At 36.6% G+C, this 19,786-nt stretch overlaps 1 protein-coding gene across 2 annotated transcripts; it reads right to left on the reverse strand.

The window, feature by feature from the left end:
- Nucleotides 1–381: 381 nt before the first annotated feature.
- On the reverse strand, nucleotides 382–19,438 carry AKIRIN2 (akirin 2). Of its 2 annotated transcripts, XM_016128205.2 has the most exons (5): nucleotides 18,671–19,438; nucleotides 4,323–4,466; nucleotides 2,605–2,754; nucleotides 1,359–1,430; nucleotides 382–1,123 (listed from the first exon to the last, which is right to left on the reverse strand). In XM_016128205.2, exons 1-5 carry the CDS (start codon nucleotides 18,903–18,905, stop codon nucleotides 1,113–1,115), a joined length of 612 nt encoding a protein of 203 aa, XP_015983691.1. In that variant the 5' UTR covers nucleotides 18,906–19,438; the 3' UTR covers nucleotides 382–1,112. The 2 variants fall into 2 exon arrangements, with proteins under 2 accessions (XP_015983691.1, XP_015983690.1); XM_016128204.2 differs by lacking the exon at nucleotides 382–1,123 and having other exon boundaries at nucleotides 1,130–1,430; nucleotides 18,671–19,051.
- Between the last annotated feature and the right edge of the window lie 348 nt (nucleotides 19,439–19,786).

Raw genomic sequence — 19,786 nt, forward strand, 5'->3', positions numbered from 1 at the left:
TGTCCCAGCACATTTATGATTGGTTTAATTAGTGGAAATATGCTAACTGAATTCAATGAAAGAATTCACTGTAGCATTTTTGTGTACTTCATTATAGGAAAGCTACGTTTGAAAAGCATGTATTGAAAGTGAGTTAAACGTGTTTTTATATATCATCCTTAAAAAAAATAACTTGGAATCTACTGACATCTTTGAGGTAAAAATTCCACAGCTGTTAAAACTGATTAATTATGTAACATTTTCTCATGCAGTCAGTTATAAGAAAAGCAATTTGGAATCAGACTCAGGTTTTGAAAACGGCACTCAAATCTTAGATTTGGTAAAAGAAAAGACTGGTTTACAAACCTTATCAGAAAATTAACATTGATTCCTAGAAGATGCTTAGATTAAAACACTGGCTTTATTCAAATACTACCCTTCTGTACATTAAAAAACAAGCAGGTTAGAAGTAAATGTTTTATTCTTCCAACTAAATTCCAGTACTACAAGGGCAGTAAAACAATGATACACTGGGGAAAAAAATGCAGCAATAAACATTTGTTAAAAAGACTGATAGAATAAATAAAAACTACCAAAAAAAAGAAAATCATATAAACCCATTCGGAAACCCCAAGAAGTCCTGGAATACAGAAATGCCCTCCTCCTTCACTATTTCACAGGAAGCACTGTAGGCTATTTGCTTAATAATGTCCTGGGATTACATTCTAAATTATTAATAACTGGTTACAGCTTGGTTGTAGTGCACAATTAAAATCACACTAACTTCATCTGAAGTGTCATTCTACAGTTTTTATTTACATAACCAGTGAAGGGCATGTTCTTAGAATACCAGCTTTAATCCTTTTCAAACATTAACATAAGAAGCCAAATTGTAATGATACAGCAAATGAGGCCACTGGTATTAATACAGGTAGCAAAGGTCCACATCTGGGTGGTACTGACATCAGGGAAATTTCCAAAACCAGTTGCTGCCTAAGAGTGGTTGCCACTGAAGAAAGCTTGAAATAACCTGTATTCACAGGGGGGTGTTGGCATTGCTCCATGTCATAATTGGGACCTCTTGCAACAACTCAACAAGGAACAAGGCAGCCCACAAATACAGAAAATGTGATTCATGAAACATCTAAAGGGGAAGAAAAGGAAAATTAGTGCAAAGTCTAGTTCAAAATTCAAACACATACCAGATTTTTATCCCCAATACTACCTTAGGGATTAAAGTGACCAAAAATAAGCCTTAGTAAAATTTGCTGCCTATTTCCTCCAGGTTTTGCCACTATTTTCTGTTTATTTCTCTTCTTGGGTATGAAGATAATTATAATAAATGTCTTCTTAAAAATACTGTCTTGAAAAATACTTACAACTAGCAGGCTGTTCTCCATATCGTCGCATTATCTGATCATGCGTAAACTTCACAAATGCATCATATTGTTCTATAAATAAAGGTACATGTCAATTACATGGCTTGCAAATTACCCTAATAGAGTCAGATAAACTCTGAAAAATCCTATCCGTATAGTGAAAACATACAGTGAAACAATTCTAAGTTGGCACTTAATCAGACACGTAACCTCAGTAACAACAGTAATACTAAATGGAAACCTATGCTTTAGTCCAAACCACATACAACCTCAAGTGTATGCTGAGTGGGGCTTATTTCTTAACCTATTAAAAATAAAGGACATGGAAAAAAAGGTACCTTTCCCCTCTGCAGGTTTATTATAAGTGGTCTATGAATGGCAATTTATTGAAATGCAAGGAAAAAAGACAAAAGCTTAAAAAAAAAAAAAAAAAAAGCCATGTATAACCTAATCAGATGTCATAGAAAAAGATGTTCTATGACAAATTCTCTTGCCTACATTAGCATCTTTAATTCTTTAAGAATCAAAAAGCTTACAATATTGGTATCCAGTAAAATCTGTGGCACAAAAAGCAGGAGTGAGGATTCTGATTAAGTTACCATACATAACAAATTTATTGCACTTATCAAATTTTACCTAAATTTTTGGATGAGTAAGACTGCAGCAGCTTGATACTCTAAAACAGTGGTCCCCAACCTTTCTGGCACTAGAGACCAATGCTCCTATGAGAATCTAATGCCCGATGATCTGATGACCTAAGGCAGTGATGCTAGTGTTGCGGAGCAAGCAGCTGCAAATACAGCTAAAGCTTAACTTGCTTGCCTGCAGCTCACTTGCCACTCACCTCCTGCTGTGTGGCCTGGTTCCTAACAGGTCACAGACTGGTTGGTACTAGTCCATGGCCCGAAGGTTGGAGACTCCTGCTCTAAAATTCTGTGTGCGGTGCTAGATTATTTCAAGTTTCCAAATTGAAGTAAACAGCCAAAATCAAGTTTTTAACACAGAGTACATCGTAAGAAAAATGTAGTTCACTAATATTATTGATCTACACAGCTAACATACACTGTTTCTTGAGGTCCCTAAGGAAGCCATGAGCTCATTTCCTTTTTTGAACTGAAATTCTCTGGTTCTTAGAAAACATTCTGCTAGCATGTAGAAAGTATAATTTAAATGTTGTGAAGTACACATGGGAAACAATGCAATTCTTATAGTGACCTTCTGGAGACTTTATAAACTCATCTCATACCTGCAAGTTTTGTGTTCAGTATTTCTTCATACTCTTCTCGAACTTTCTCTTCACGTTCTTTCAACAAACGTTCACATATCATCCCAACCTGCCGTAGAGTGAATAAGGGCTGTTCTTTTTTTAATGGTGAAGATGTTGCAGATGAAGTCCCTATATACAACATGAACAACAAAAAAAGCACCTCATTTAGAGCCATCATAGAAAGCATCTTCTAACTAAAGAGGTTTCACTTGGATCTTTTGCTTGTGACTGGAAAAAGAACAAGATGTATGCAATCAAATATAAGGGTTTGAAAAGTCTAAAGGTGAGTGGAGAAAACTACAAAATAAAAACAAAACTTCATAGTTTTTTTTTTTGTAAATTAATGATTTTAGCTAGGAGGCCACTTTATAAAAACAAATACTGATAATATATTCCTAATAGTCAATATTTTATTTTATGGTCAGAGTACTTAATGATTATTAATCTAAAAGCCATTTGGCATTAACAGATGATACTTTATATAAAATATTTCTTCAGAATACATTCATCTTAAAGTGTCACTTAAGGAGATTCAATTTCCAAAAATAACATTTCTCATTTCTTCTAACATCTGAAATTATTTTGAGAACTCATAATTATGATAGCCATCCATTATAACACTGCTGTAAGTATTTTATGCACATACAAATACATGGATTTGCTAGCAGTTTTTTGTCCTGTTCTGTGTATAATGGATCCCCAATGTAGCCCCAATGCCTCTTTCAACTATATCCTTATAACCTGCATGGTTGGACCAGTTAACTATGTTTGTTAGAGTTGTGTCTATCAACATGAATAAGGTATAGCAGAGCTTTATTTATATTAGCTAAAGTAGTTCACATCTACTAAGGCTTTATTTACTTTCAAATTTCTAGTTGTTAGTCAGTCTCTACCCTTACCTCCCTTACCAGATTTTACCCACTTATACCTGGCCTCCCAAACTGGCGGCACTGCAGAATTTAGTTCTGAACAAGTTCATGTTTCCTAATCTAATTTTATTTCACAGTTTTATAGACTTTGAATTTTTTTCCCCTGCCAGGTTTTCCTATTCCTCTTGCAGACAACTACTGTCACAAGAAAAACTATTTTGCTGAGAACTTTACAAGAGCCACTTTTAACAACTCTTTTTCAGTAAGCTTTACTTTCCATTCACTTCAAAAAGCCTTAGTTTTTCTGTCTTTTTAAAAAGTGTATTTGTAAACTCCCTCTAACAAGAGGCAGGTAAAAACAACACAGGATCAAAAGAATCCAGTTTTAGGAATCTATCCTAATGGGACCAATACATGAAGGTATAGGTAGAGACATTTTTGTAAATACTGTAACAGCAAAAATTCTGAGTCTAATTTGTCATTAAGTTAAATAATTATGGGAAATCCATAAAATGGCATAGTATTCAGCTATGGCAAGATCTATGCAATACCTAATAGAGAAACATATGGTATATTACTTTTAATGGAGGCTGCATGTAGCAAGCACTTATGGGGAAGTCTATTTAGGGGTCATTATATATAGGTGGCTGTCTTCGGGTAGTGGGAATCCAGGTGGTGTTTACTTATTTTGTACTATATTTTTAAGATCATGCATTATTTGTATAAATGTGTTTTTTAAAAATCAAGGGGAGAAATAGGAGCGTGAGTGACTAAATGATTGCCTTTTCTCATACTTAAAAGCGTTCCTTTCACTTAGCTGTTTATTACCTGGTGAAGCTGGTCCACTGAGGAGAAATGCATGTGGCTGTGCATCAGAAGTACAACATGGATCTGTCTGTTGGAAACTAGTTTCTAAATGTCTTCTCTTCTGCATGCGTTTATACTCTTGTTTTATGTTGTACAGAATTTGTTCTAAAAGAAAAAATTAAAATTTGGCATGATAAAAACTTTCGAGTTAAAAAAAGGGTTAGGTTTCAACAATTATTAGGAGAACCAATCTACTGAAAATATTCTCTTCAAATAATATCTAGAAAACTGATGTTCTGAGAGGGGTTAGAGTTTTAGCATTAATGAGGGGACTCATTTAGAAATAGCACATATACACCACGTGAAATTCAGCTATTCTATAATACCATTCTTTTTGAGCACTGATTTGCAAAAAATAAAGTTTTCATTCAGTGTAATAAGGGAGTCTGTGAACTAAAACACATGATTCACTCAGCTTCTAAAGAATTCCAAACTCGAAGGTCATTTATTCATCACACATTGAATTATTAAATAGGCTTTTCCTAGATCATAAATAATAAGTGGGGAGGACTATGTTTATATAAGCACATACCAATGAGAATTGACAATGTACCAGAAAAATGCCAGAATAGATGGGAACTAAAAAATTATTGTATGTTAAATGGTCACAGCTATTAATATTAAGCTAAAAAGAACCTATGAATACCCCATCATTAACAGCAAAGTGATTGGTACATAACAGGTACTCAGTAAGAGCCACTATACCATAGTGCCATTATCTTCAACCACAACCATAGAAACAGTGAAAATTATATCAGGCACATCCTTTAGGCCATTTTAGAAAGATTTCTAATTGAAAATAGTTCCCATTTAGCCTCTTTAGAAAACCCCTGAGGTTTCCACACCCCTGCAGACTCTCGCAACCACCACAGCTCTGAAAATAACAGGCTATGTGAAACTACAGTATTTCCTTGAATAACATTTTATTCAATATCCTTTCCTTATAACACTGATGAGATACCATAGGAACTTAAGACTTATTAATGCTTGACCTATAGTAAAACTGGTTTTGTTATACATTATTTCCTTTAATGTCCCAGAACCTATCAATGACATACAGTGAGGACTTGCTGTACATCCCAATTACTTAATAATCTCAATCCAAAGCGAAATTAAAAATTTAACATTAAGGTGGCAACAGGCAATAAAATGATTCAAAAACATAACAGTGTAACTTAAACGATCAATTCTACAATGATGCATTAATTTACAAATGAACTAAACACTCAACTGAAGGCTAAAGATTTATGTAAGATGAGATCGATTTTTTTTTTTTTTGGTTAAATTTAATACTGATGGTTTTCTTACGTATATACTAAATTCTCATGTCTCTTTTCTCACTTTATATTGTTTCCCTAGTAAGAAGAACTTTTAGGGCTTTTGAGAGAGAGAGAATCTGAGGGGACATTATCAATCAGTCTGTTAAACATTTTAGACTATGCCAGAGAAGAAAACAAATTGCAAAAGATATATGCAATGAAGATTCCATTTATGTAAATTTGTGTGTAAACAAACCTGTTTTATGTATACATGAATACAGTTTAAGTACAAAATCACACATTGGAATGATTGACTTTCAGGGTGGGTTTAGCTATATTTAATATTTTTCAGAATGTTAACATTTTTTTATGTTAAACAATTATTTTCAGTCTTCTTCCATTTATTTGAAATAGTTTGTAATTTAAAAATAAAGTTACCAGTGTGAAATAAAATGGCTGTCTACTGAACAATTAAGCACCTTGATAGAAATGGGTTTCCTAAGATTCACAGGTGTCCAATAAAATCAGTGCAATATCCTATGCCAACCAGGACAAGGTCACATATTCCTATTTTTTAATAAAAGAACTCTTTCAGTAGCAAGGGTCTAAAATAGGTTTCAAAGTAATGATGGTTTGATCTCTGATAGATAACAAGCTTTATTCATCACTTTTTGCTCAAAGCTACCACTACCTGATCATGGCATCTTAAAGTTTATTCCCAATCAGAGACTTTAAATGTACTAGCAGAGTAATTTGACCTTAACATCTTTTGTATGACTTATTCTCTGATCACCATGCAGCTGTTCCAATTAGTCTTCCTTTTCTTATAAAATCAACCAAAGCACAACTAAGGTGTACCAAAAGAATAGTTGTAACAAACTCCTGATAATCTCAAAAAACTAGCCTAGCATTAAGATGTTAAACTTGAAAAAATTTGGCTTTATAAACCTCCATACTATCTTAAGAGGCATTGTAATAAGCTAAGCAATTTTAAGGTATAATTTACAAATGAATCCACCAATTTAAAATGTATAATTCAATGAGTTCTGACAAGTGAATACACAGTCTTGGAACCACCACAAGCATAGTAAGGGACTTTTATCACTCTAAAAAGTTCTCATGTTCCTATTCACCACCAGAACCACTAATCTACTGTCACTGTATAGTTTTGCCTTTTCTAAAATTTCATATAAATGGAATCATAAAGAGTAGATTTTTGTGTCTGATTTTTCACTCAGCAAAATGTTTCTGAGATTCACACATGATACTGCACAAATCAGTAATTCCTTCCTTTTTACTGAATAGTATTCCATTGTGTGTGTACATACCATAACTTATCCATTCTCCTTTTAATGGACATTTTGGGGGTATTATGAACAAAGCTATTATGAATATTCAAGTACAAGTTGAGGGGCAAATTTTTCATTTCTCTTGAGTAAATACCTAAAAGTGAGACTGGATGGCTTGATTATATGGAAAGTGCATTGCTTTACTTTCTAAGAAACTGTCAAACCATTTTCCAGAGTAATATACCAGTTTGCATTATCACTAGCAACGAATATTCCAGCTGTTCCACATCTTTGCCAACACTTGATATTCTCAAAGAGCTGAAGGATTTTGAATGCTATTGCCTGCACTGCTTTTTACATCTAATATGATGCAACTATGTCATCTAAGCCTCACTGTGCCCTCAAGTGCTCTAGTACTAGCAATATGTGATCAACACTGTTATGCAGCTAATGGTCCAATTCAACTTGACCAAGATCTCCGCAGCATGAGTAGCAAATAGCTAAAGCCTCAAGCTCAATTTATCTCAGTTTAGAGGTATAAACAGTTTTGAAGCTGATAACTCAAATTCCCCCAGGTTTAATCCAATACCACAACTCACATTTTAGGTTCAACCAATATATTTCCCTGACTTAAGCTGCTTCCATACATCTAAAAAGTATCTATGCCCACTTAGTCTTAAGCTACTTACATCTATCTAGCCATCTCTTATTAAACTAGCAAGTGACACTTTATTTCAGCTACATGTTACATGTGATATTTGTGCTGCCAACAGTTTACATTCCATTAAAGAAAAAGCCAAATAATGCTTCATGTGTGTGATTGGTTGCACATTTGTTTTAACCATTCAGCCTTCCTACTTGACTTAAGAGGCTGATGAAATTTGCAGGAAATCACTAAGAGCAAAACGTAGTTTTCTTCATAACCATCCACACTACAAACAGTTGTATATTCCTTTTCAAATTCCTAAAATCTACATCTTTACCAGAGAATACTGACTCTTCCACTGTACTAAGTTAGGTGAAAAATGAGTATTAGCAAATTCTATGACTAATGGCATTTTCATTCCCAAATCTAGTAAATGCCACTGAGATTGTGAATAAAACTCTCCTCCTTTAATAGGTAGGAGATCATCAATGAGCCCACACTTACTACTTTGGAATATTAAAAAAAATAAACAGCCAAAAACCTAGGCAAATGTGAAAAGAAAAAACGTATTTTGAAGCAATATTAAGCTTCCAAATTGTTTTACTCATTTTAGTTGTCACTGATGACTTAAAGCCTAGACACAATAAGGTTAACAATATTATAAAAAGGAGAAAACAGGAGGAGAAAAACAAATGAGTTGATGAGAGTAACAGAAACACCATTAAGATAGGACTGAGACCAAAAAGAGGAATATGTATTTAGAAGCAACGAAAAATATATTTAAAGTTTTAAAAGAGAGCCACAAAATTGGGGTAGGGGAGGAATCAAGTATCTCTTTTCTAGAGTGGAGTCCATAAAATGTCTAAATACTTGTGATATGTGACACTAAACTTTTGGTACTAACCTGTATAGACTTAATGTTTTACTACTGACATCATTACTAGATCAAACATTAAGTTTTCATTAACAGTTTTAAGTGTAGTATAAGACCTTTTAATTTCACCTTATATGCTATTTTTTCTATGGTATCTTTGAAAAAATAAAGTGAAAGTTCATTTAGACAGATAAACAATGGAATTAAAATAAATAAATCTCGAGTGTGTCAGTTTCAGGAACACAAATGAAATGGAAAACATGTACACAAGTAGAGAGAACCTGCCTAAAACTAAGAAAATATTCCAAATAAGGTAACAGACCAGATCTAGAGCTCTGAACTACATACTAGACCTTGCCATGCCTACTTTATAAATTCATACACACACACACACACACACACACACACACACACACACACACACACACGAGTTGCTATGGAGACCCATCTTTGTGAATCAACTTTTTCCCATGATTATCTGTTCAGGTAACAGTTCTTAGTCTCCTTGAAGGAACCTTAAGGGCAATATTCTTATCCAGCCAAAAGCTATCTAAGTAAAAAGAATGTGCTAATGCTGTTTATAATTCACTTTAAAATTATTGCTATGCCCAGGGAACCAGGAACCAAATCTTAACATGGTTGTGAAGTTTTATCTACAGTATTAACTTCTATCTGGATTAATATGAATCCTAAAAAAGCATAATACAGCTGCAAACAATTATATAAACATTAGGGCATTACTTTAAAAGCAATTGGCTTAGATTCTAAATTTATATTATAGAGTATTTTACTGTGTAAGAAGCATTCATTTATCTCCTACAAAAGGAAGAAAAACTACAATCACTATAGGTCAAATTCTATTACTTCGCTGGTACTATCCTAGACAATGAGTATTTACTTGAAAGAAATGACTCAATTTGTTAAAATCCTGCAGGTCTAAGTATAAATTTTATAAATTAACTGTACAATGGGAGTCACTAAGGCAAGGAGTTCAACAATGCTCAATCAGCAGATATTTCCTCCCTAATATCCAATAAGTTTCATACCCCTATTTTATATTATACTATATTCTAAAGGGATATGTTAACTCTGTTGCTTTTGCTGTTTAACTCTTCACTATCTCCAAGTATTTCCTCAAATATGCTTACAGTCTAGGGAAATACAGAATAATAAGAAACAAAAAAGCATAAACAGGGAAGAGAATAGGGAAACTGAACCATCCAAAATCCAAAACATGCATGTTTCAGAAAACATTTAGTACCACTGCAAGAAGTCCAGCTTCGATTCTAATTAACCATGGCCATGAAGGACAGAGACCAGACTCTCTGAGGGGAACCCTAGAGCAGTAAAATCAAGCTGAAGAAAAAACCCACCTTCCACCTATAACAACTTAAGGCTCCCAACACACACACACACACACACACACCCACCCACCCACCCACCCACCCCAGCCAGCTATAACATACCCGAAAACCAGGTTGCAAAATGGTAGTTCACAGGGTAAAGATATATCTGGCTTGAATAGTCTAGCAACTAGAGTGAATTGGGGGCCAACATTTAAAGTTGGGTGATTTACACTGAAAGCAGTTTTCTGGCTGTTGCCTGGAGAGGAGCGGGGAGAGGGGTTGAATGTGGTAAAAACTCAGCTGAAGAATGACTGCTACCTTTTGGGCCTAAGGTCTCATGATTTTAAACTTCAAATGCACACATAAATCACCTAGGCTTTTTTTTTTTTTTTTTTTAATGAAGACAGAGATGGAGCTTCAGACTGCATTTTTAATGAGTTTCCAAGTGGTACTGCTGGTCAGTAGGCAAGGTTGGAATTCACCGGTTCCCACCGAGTTTACTTCACTGATTTATAACTGGCCTGGAACTATGGGCGTTTAAGTTTCTACCCCCTGCTTAAAATAGTAACTCCCCTACTGTGGCAATTAAAAAGAAAAGTGGTTAGTTTACTTATTACTGGACATACCAGAAAATGGAGGGGAGGAGAAGCAATAACAGCAGAGATTATTATAAGCACGAACATATTAGTTCATTCTGCCATGTTCATTGCATGGCTATTGTACTTCTACACTAGACATAACACTCCCTAGCAGGAAAATATTCTGTATATCAATTTGAACTTGTCTAGACCTACCTCAGGAAACTCATTATATGGCATTAACATACACATATTGATTCATTTTTCCTAATGCACCTTTCTTAAAATATGTAATGGATGCATTTGCTTTTTTATTATGTCTGCTTTAGAAAATATTAAGACTGCCTCTCACACCAAAAGGCACTGATTGGAAGCTCACAGACATCTTTTGCTTACTTCACACATTTTATAAATTATTTGTGAATATTTAAAAGTCAACAGATTTTACAAAAATTCTGATTTCTAGGGGGAGGGAGAACAACTGGTAAGATCTAGCAATAAAAGGTCCAAATTCTCCACAGCTGGACTGAGAGGAGTGGTCTGAACTAAATATATAAATTAGTCATCAGTGAGGGGAAACAAGTCATAGGCATGCATGTAATTGCTTAGGGAGCTATTGAGCTATTACGCTAGATAGGTGTAGTGATGAACCTAGAACTAAGGAACAAACTCTAAGTTTAATGGCCAAATGAAGACAGAAAGCAGCCAGAGAAGACAAGTATTACCACAGAATAAAAAAAAGTATTTCAAAAAGAAGGGAGTGGGTCATCAGTGTGCTGTAAGAAAGGTGAAACAAGATGAAGATTCACTGTGAGCCATGGAAATGATTATTGACTTGACAACAGCTGTCTGAGGCACAAATATACCAAAAGAGAGTTGAGAACAAAAGAAATAGAAGCAAATAGACTATCTGAAAGCTTTCTGAATTTGGTTTTGAAGTGGAGGAATCTGGATGACTGTTGGGAGGAAAACGAGGATGTTTTACTTTATGATGGGAGGCTTGACAATATTTAAAAACAAAAGCAAATGTCTGGTTGAGAGAAAAAGTCACGAGGATAGCATTCCTTTGGAGAGAAGTGGGACCCTCCTCTCACTGTGTAAAGTGCTTCAATTACCTGATTTAATCTTCAACGATACTAACAGGAAAACAAGATAGGCAGAAATGCCGGTAGTGGGTGGTACTGGGAAAAACGAAGAAGCTGCCATTTAATGGCTTCTATTTTTTCTGTGGAGAAGGCAAGGTTATTCGCTGAAATGACAGGATTACAGGACAGTGCAAAAAGTCACATTTTAAGGTTGCCCTATTGTGACTGTCTTCAGCACTTGGAGACAGGAAAGATCAATCTTAACAACTCTGGCAGAGAGATACTACTATCACCATGTGCGTAATTTTATAGATGAGGAAAATGAAGCTTTGCTTCAGTGCCTTCTGAAAGGTCACACAGCTGGATTATGGCAAAGCCAACACTGATCTCAGAACCTAAACTCTTAATATCTAATTCCCTCTCCGTTATCGTATTACCATACCTAGCCAGTCTTCCACCAGTACCTGAAGTCAGAATAAATCACAATGAGGAAAACTTAATTTAAAAAAACAGGATGCCAATTAGAATACAGGTATTACTGTCATGTATTATTGACACGTCATATCCTAAAACTCAAACTGTATGACTGCTGAGGCAGTAACCAAAACGGAGCACAATTTTCATCTACACAGAGCCCTGAAACTATAGAACCACTGGCTCTAACAGAATAATTATAAGACACCTTCATGTTACATTCAGATATGTACATAAAGGATGCTTCGAGAATCTCTAAATTGCCTCCTCTTAGGACAGGCATCTATATCTAACCAGAATGTTTTACTGGTGTTTTAAAAATGAGGAAGTAATCTAAATTGGTAGATCAGCATTGCCATACAGGACTAATTACAATGCCAGACTGTGATAATGTATTGTTTTCACCTTGGGCTATGGATGGGTTTACAGTCAACATGGGGTCCCCCAGTTCAGTCATAGCAACCTAAAACCTCCAATACTTTGAACCAATTATGCCGTTTAGAAAAGTTTTCTTCCAGAGAATTGTATTTCAGCATTAGGAACAAGGCTATTCTATAACAAATAAAAGGCAAACTTTTAAAAAACTGGCTTTCTGCAATCTTTCAAATTCCACTCTACCCTCTATCCTTCAAGCTAGATCACTGCAACAATACTTTTTAAAAAAAAAAAGAAATAAGAGAAAGAAAATCAATTCTCCCATGTCCCTTCCCTCCAACCTTTCCCTTTAGTTTGATTTTTAGAGGGAGTTTTCTAAAAATTAGCACTAATGGATATAAAAATGATTGCTAAACCAAAGTCAGAATGCACATCATAGACCGAGACAATTTCAGAAACAGCCAAGAAATTATGTTCAACACTCACCTAAAAAGAACAACTTTTTCCTTAAGATTTCAATAGTAAATGTGTGATTTAAACAGTAACCCAATTTCAATACTTAGGCTGCCAAAAATGAAAATAATGCTAATGTGGATAAACGTCCACATAGAATTAATATAGTATATTGATATAACATAAAGATTACAGCATTTTTATTCAAGTTTAGCTAGTTGATAAAGTATTTGAGTGGCAGCTCTATTGGTCCCTTGAGAGACTTTTCTTGGCCTAACCAGCACAGTACCTAGAACTCACATGAGGTTCTTAAAAGCTACAGCAAGTGACTTCCAGAGTATTTAGATTTTTTAATAAGGTTGAGAAAAACCAGGTACTTGCACAGACCTAGAACTAAAAATTAAGAAAAATCCAAAAACTGTATTAACGTAAATATTAGTTTTAATAAAATAAAAATGTTCCAAAACACTAGTACATTTCAGATGAACTCATCTATGACAATTGTACAAAAACTTATGACTTATGATTTTTAAAGGGAGGAAGAAATTAACTTACATTCCAAGACAAACTACAGGTATATTATAAGCTGTTTTTCTAGTACTGGAATATTAGAAACCATTACCACCACCCGAAAAAGTGTATCATCTCAAGAAAGACTACAAAATCTGGCATACTGCAAAATTCTGATCAAAAGCGCCAAAATAAATCTCTCAGCTGACATGACATACACTAGAATTTTAGTTTACCTGCAAGGATTATCTTCCTATTCAACATAGTTGTGACATATCATGTGAGAAATTTGCTGTAACCTAATTCTTTTAGAAATAAAAGATCAGAACTCCATAATACAAAATATTTCCTCCTAAAATTCACGTAAAAATCTTTAAAAATGTGTTTCTTCAAATGAGCAAATCCCTGAAAATGGTAAAATCTTTGTAAATGTGGCTACTTCAAATTTCATAATGTACATAATCCTTGTTTACCACCACTGCCCAGAAAGATGAGGGAATACTGATAAGTATACTTCAAGCACTTCATAAAATGCATTGTTTAGAGTCTTAAACTAATTGCTGTGTTTATTATCACTGTTCATTTGAGTCACAATTTAAAAATATGTTGTCACATATTGCAGCTATATTGTTACCAAACGACCTTTAAAAACTGGTACAGAATGAGGGCTAGAACTGAACTTTCATTTTTTAAAAAAACTACAGCATCTCTGAGAACAGTGAGAAATGCTACGGCTTGATTAACTCACAAATACAATAAATATTTTTAAAGTTAATTTGTGATAAGACATGAAACTGAGAAGGTATGGCAGATGATAGCTTTGGGGTTATTTTCAAACTACACAAAAACCCATATGACCCACCCTATCCCCCCCAAAATCCAGTGGGCGTTTCTATTAACAGTCTTTCCCCTACAAGACTGCTGCTGCCGGATCACATTTTTCAGGTGTATTCAGACATTGAGAAATATTGGTAAGCTGAGTTCTAGAATCCCTACACTCAGCAACATAATTAAATGACCTAAATTCATTTGTGTAGACCTCTTTACCATCTACAGATGCCACACTGGTTCATAAAGGCTTCAATAGTATTTCACGCTTCATATTTTTTGAAAGTAGGTAATCTTCTCAAAGGCAAGAAGTTCACTGTGGTTTCACATATTCATAAAGAATATGCTGTGAGTCAACAGTACTAGCAGTGTTAATGCCAATATTTGCAGGGACCACAAGTTGCTGGTTAATTCAGTTACAGGTACTTGAAAAGATCCACCCCCAACACCATGATCTAGTTTCATGAACCAACCATCCAAGAAGTCCAAATTTAACTCATACTGTTATTCTGAAGGAGACTCAAAAGTTTCTGTTCAAAGGAAAAAAAAAAACTGCACACTTCCACTGAATCTCTTACTTGCAACTTTTCAAAACAAGGGCACTGCTTTCATTGCCATCTTCCTGGGTCTATCTAAATACTTATGAAAGACCTGAGTAATACACAGTATGTTCTTTTTACTATAAAGTTATTCAATAACTGAAGACACTTTATTAATCTCTCTTATACCTCAGATTATGTCTCTGCGGCCACAATGGTAGCTAATAGTATTTATACCTAAAAAGCTAAATACTCTCTGATGTAGCCATGTTTACCGCATGTGTTTCTGTGCTCCAGTATGGCTTTATTTTTCTCTTTCAAAACAAAATAGCTCAATAATTAATACAATTGCACTCTGATTTTAATGGCCATAAACTTATAGAAGTGTTAAATGCATAATTCATAGAACAATGAAATAAATGAAGCTACATATAGTCCTAAATACCAGGTTGAAAATCCCAAATACAGAGACCATTAAAAATAGTTTATATGCCAAATCCACTGAGAATCTAGAAGCAACTTAACAGCTGTTTAAATAACCACGAAATATTAAGAATACTTTTGGCTCAATATAAATGACATTTGAAGTGAAATGCTGCCTTCTCCAACAGAATCTCATTTGTTTGCCTAGAACCATTTATACTTCATTTAAGCCGGCTGGTGTGTTTGTCTGCAGGCATGCATCAATGTCTACTGAACAATCTAAGTTCCGGTAAACCCAGTCACAAGCTGCAATTTCCATTTTTAATGGCAAGTTTCCAGCAAATACAATGAGTTACTACAATGGAATTTAACTCTTCATCCAACTCAATTTCTAAAGCAGACTAGAGCAATGGTAACAAGACATAAACAATGTGGACAAAAGTACCTACCAAACTCACAAATAGGATGACATTCATAGAAAGATTTCTTCACCAGACCATTTGATCATTCACTACACGATTATGAAAAACAATGTGTTGGATTTGACTGAGTTTTTTGTAATGCTACGTAATTTTGTTTTATTAAAATAATTTTGTTCTTGACAATAGCATGACAATCTTTTGGCTAAATGGTAATATTCTGTGATGTTTTAAAAACAAATTGGAAAGAGAAACCTTTGAATCTGTTTCCAGGATGAGTGCTGACATAGCTACTAGAAATGTTCATTTCTCCAAACACAGTCAATGCTCCCCTCTCCCCCCCTCCCGCTCCCCACACCTCCGCTCATCATTCACTTTTCCTTTTCCACATCTATGGGTATTGTAAACTCTTGACACCTCGGCCCAGGGATAGGCAAACTTTTTCTGTAAAGGACCAGACAGTAAATATTTGAGCTTTGGGAAAATACAGTTCCTGTCACAAATACTCAACTTTGATGTTCTAGCCCGCAATGGACAATTGTTTAAAAAAAAAAAAAAAAAAAAGAATGGGCAAGGCTGTGTTCCAATAAAACTTTATTTGCCAACCCTTTCTTTTTTCCTGGTATGAAGTTGCAACAGTTTAAAAAATATTGATTTAAATAATAGTCATCGTAAAAATTTCCTGGGATGACTAAAACTAGGGTTTAAAACAGATGTTCACAATCCTGAAACTATTAGTAAAGCCGCAACATGCAACATGGCTTCTGCTACACATCAGAAGACTCTATATTAAAGTATCCAGAGAACAGTGATAAAATAACAAAAAATTATATACATGTCTCTGAAAAAAAAATTACTTCAGTACTCTAGTTCTAAATTGTTTAATTTATATTTGAACTAACAGAAATGAAAGGGAAACAAGTTTCCGCAGAGTCCCAATCTCAATTTGTTAAATCACTTTCTATTTCCAACTCTAGATACTTCAGCTAAGGATATATGGGTAATAACTTTTGTAAAGTTTAAGAATCATCACTGATAAAACATAAATTTAAAATTTAGGTGCTCAGGAAATTCTTTCCAAGTTTGATGACATGAAAACTGGAAAGCTCTTTGATACCTGCACAACACTGCAGCTCCCATTATGACATTATTACAGAAACCATACTGGAGAATGCCCCAAACTGGCCATGCAAACACAAAGCCAAATTACATGTAGAATGTCATTCAAAAATTTTAAAAAGTAACTTTTAACAATTCAAAACTTTAGCAATTTTAGCTGCTTTTCTTAAGCCAACTCTTTATGTTCATATTCAAATTAGTTATAAAAGCTAAATAACTTTTAGCAAATTCAATAAAAACCAATTATGGTGTAATTTTAGAGTTCAGACACAGTATGATCAAACTTTCAGAGTAAATGTCCAAAACACCTTGAAGAATATAAGACACAGCAATATTTTGAAAAAATGTGCATCTGAATCAGCAGGCTTAAACAATTCCAATCTTCTACTATTAATTGAAATTTGAGATGTGAGGTCAATTTTATTAGCCAATGCTACAAAGATATCAATGAAATGACAGATTTGGAAAGGATCACAATTCTTCCCAAATAAGCTCCCTTTAAAGTGAGGACAAAAATTATAACTTATAACCTCTGACTAGGTTACCATATGTGCTCAGGACTATTTTAGCACTGAGATATACTTTAACTCCCCAAATTAATAATGTATTAATTCTCCTCCTGGAATGAAATTTATTGCTGATTAGCTAGAGGTATTTTTAAGTGACCTATTTATTAAGTACAGATTCCATGATACCATTTTCCTAAAAAAAGGCAACTCTAAAAACAATCACCAGCTCATTCTCAATATTCTTTTTTAATGTAAAGCCTAACAATAAATCAATAAATGCCTTTACATCGAAGTCAGCTTAGGTATAGTCACTAAATAAAAGCATCTGGGAATTCCTCTGAAAACTCACTCTAACTCTACAATAATATATCCGTAAGTTAGATCCAATATTTAATTAAAAAAAAAAAATAAAGTAGCCCCATATATTTAGGGAAGGATATTTAAAATATGATCTGAAAGACAAAACTGGACTAAGTCAATTCCAGATAGAAGTTACCAAATACAGTGGCATATAATTATTTTTAAGCTAACGATAATCAAATATATAAATCAAGCTATGGCTTTGTCTATAGGTCATAATATTACCAACGGCTCACACACAAAGGAAACATATTTACACTACCAGTCCACAAGAGCCTATCCTAGGACTGTGCCAGGGGCATACAAGGATTTTCAAAGTACATAAAAAACTGGGCATACACATGCAGTACAAAGCAGCCAAAAGGCATTTCCCCGTAGACACTTTCAGGAAATGTTTCAAGATGAAAAGCAAAAATAGTCTTAAGTCCTTTGGAATCTTGGGTTAATTTATTATTCTTAAGGCCTAAGCTTTCTCCCAACATACTTTGTTGGGCAGAAATAAGCACTTCCAACTAAAAGCAACTACTCAGCCCCAATTTCCAATACGATTTGCTTTTCGTTAAAAGTCCCACGTTTCTCAAGATCTAGACGTATAGTATGATCGTATTACAGGACTCGGGAAGAGCATTTTCTTTGTTGTTAACCCTGCTAGGGAAACAGGTCTTGACTCAGCCAAAGTGGCGTTCTTGTGGGTGATTAATGACAGGCCTAGATCTCGCCCCAGTGACATCCATCCCCACCCCCCACCCCCTCTGTACTAAAATCAGCCATGTCTGAACTGGAGGAGGGGCTGCTGCCTCGCCTCAAACCACCCAGTCCCAGAGTTAATAGCTACAACCAATCGATTCGGGGAAATAGACATCGAGACTCGAGTGAAATGCGACCCTTCTCTAGCCTCAATGTATAATATCGCCCTCTCTGATCATTTCCGCTGGGGCGCTCCAGACTACGAAAACACTCAATTCCAGTCATTCAGCCCAAAGGAAAAGATCTTCCTCTTTTCCACAATACCCGACAAGGCAGCCACTACCCACCCCACCTCTTGAACCCCCCGCCCCGCCCGCCCCCTTCACATCAGGCCGTTTCTATTGTGTCTCCAAGGCTGGAGGAGCTCCTTCGCTAACAACGAGGACCAGTCGGGCACCCTCACCCCTGTGGCCGCATCCCGTGCTCCGGAACCCCAGTCCTCTTGCCCACCCTAGGGCCGCGGGGCCGAGTCCCACCTGTGGTGAGGCGAGAGGAGACATCGCCGAAGGGGGACGGCTCCATTCGAAGATACTTCTGCGGCGAGGCAGCGGCGGCCGAGAAGGAGGCGGCGGTGGCCGCGGCGGCGGACGACGGGGAGGCGGCGGCCGAGGTGGGCGCCGACAATGGCGCACATCGCCTGCGCTTCGGGGACGCCGGGCTCAGCAGCGGGTCGAAATCCAGAGTCCTTTTCAGAGTGGCTCCGCACGCCATTGCCGGGGCAGCTGAGGTGCCGGGCTCGGGTGGGGTTGGGAGGGGTGACGGGAGGGGAGGGCGAGGGAAGGGAGGAGAGCGGGGACTCAAGGAGAGACTAAACGACGGGCTCAACAGCAGAAAGGCGAGCGGCGGAGCACCGGTGAGGAAAGCCGCCGCCGCTGCTGCTTCCGCGGCAGGGACAGTGGCCCGGGCCGGTACGGGCGAGAGCGGGAGGGGCGGTGTCAGCGGCTCACGCCAGCCGCGTCGGGGGCCTCTTCCGCCTCCTCAGGCGCGGATCCCCCGGGAGAGGCTCCTGCCACCCCCGCTGTCCGTTCGAGCTTTGCGCCGTGCCTCAGGCGCTCCTGCCCTGAGATCGGCTCCTTTAGGAAGTCGGTATCAGCTCCGTGAAGTGTGAGGCTGGAACGCGCCTCCTAAAATGCCCGAGTAAGGTCGGAAGCTTGAGAGCGGCGGTCGATGAGGAGAGATTGCAAGGCGGCGTCGGCGTCAGGAGCTCCTGCGAACACGTCCAGCCACTTCCCCCTCCAGCGTACGACTCCTCCACCCGCCGCTGGCCCCAATATGGCGTCAATAACAACGCTGCCGATTCAAATCCTGCGGCGTCAGGGCGCGTGCGCATAGGGGTGGCCACCTCCAAGTGTGCATTTTGGGAGTTGTAGGTTTTCGCCATGCGGAGGAATACTCTTGAAAAGCGGTTAAGAAGGAGTCACGAAAACTACGACTCCCGTCATTCAAGGCGCGCGATTCCGAGTTCCGGGTCGGAATTTAAATCCCCCTACACAACTTGAGTGTAAAATGAACTAAGCAAAAGCGAGGGAGAGAGAGAGAGTGAGAGAGGAAAAAGAAAAGCCTCTGAGAGAGTAGAAGAGAGGAAATCAAGC

The sequence above is a fragment of the Rousettus aegyptiacus genome, unplaced genomic scaffold (genome assembly GCF_014176215.1).
Source record: "Rousettus aegyptiacus isolate mRouAeg1 unplaced genomic scaffold, mRouAeg1.p scaffold_m13_p_1, whole genome shotgun sequence".
NCBI classification, from domain to species: Eukaryota; Metazoa; Chordata; class Mammalia; order Chiroptera; family Pteropodidae; genus Rousettus; species Rousettus aegyptiacus.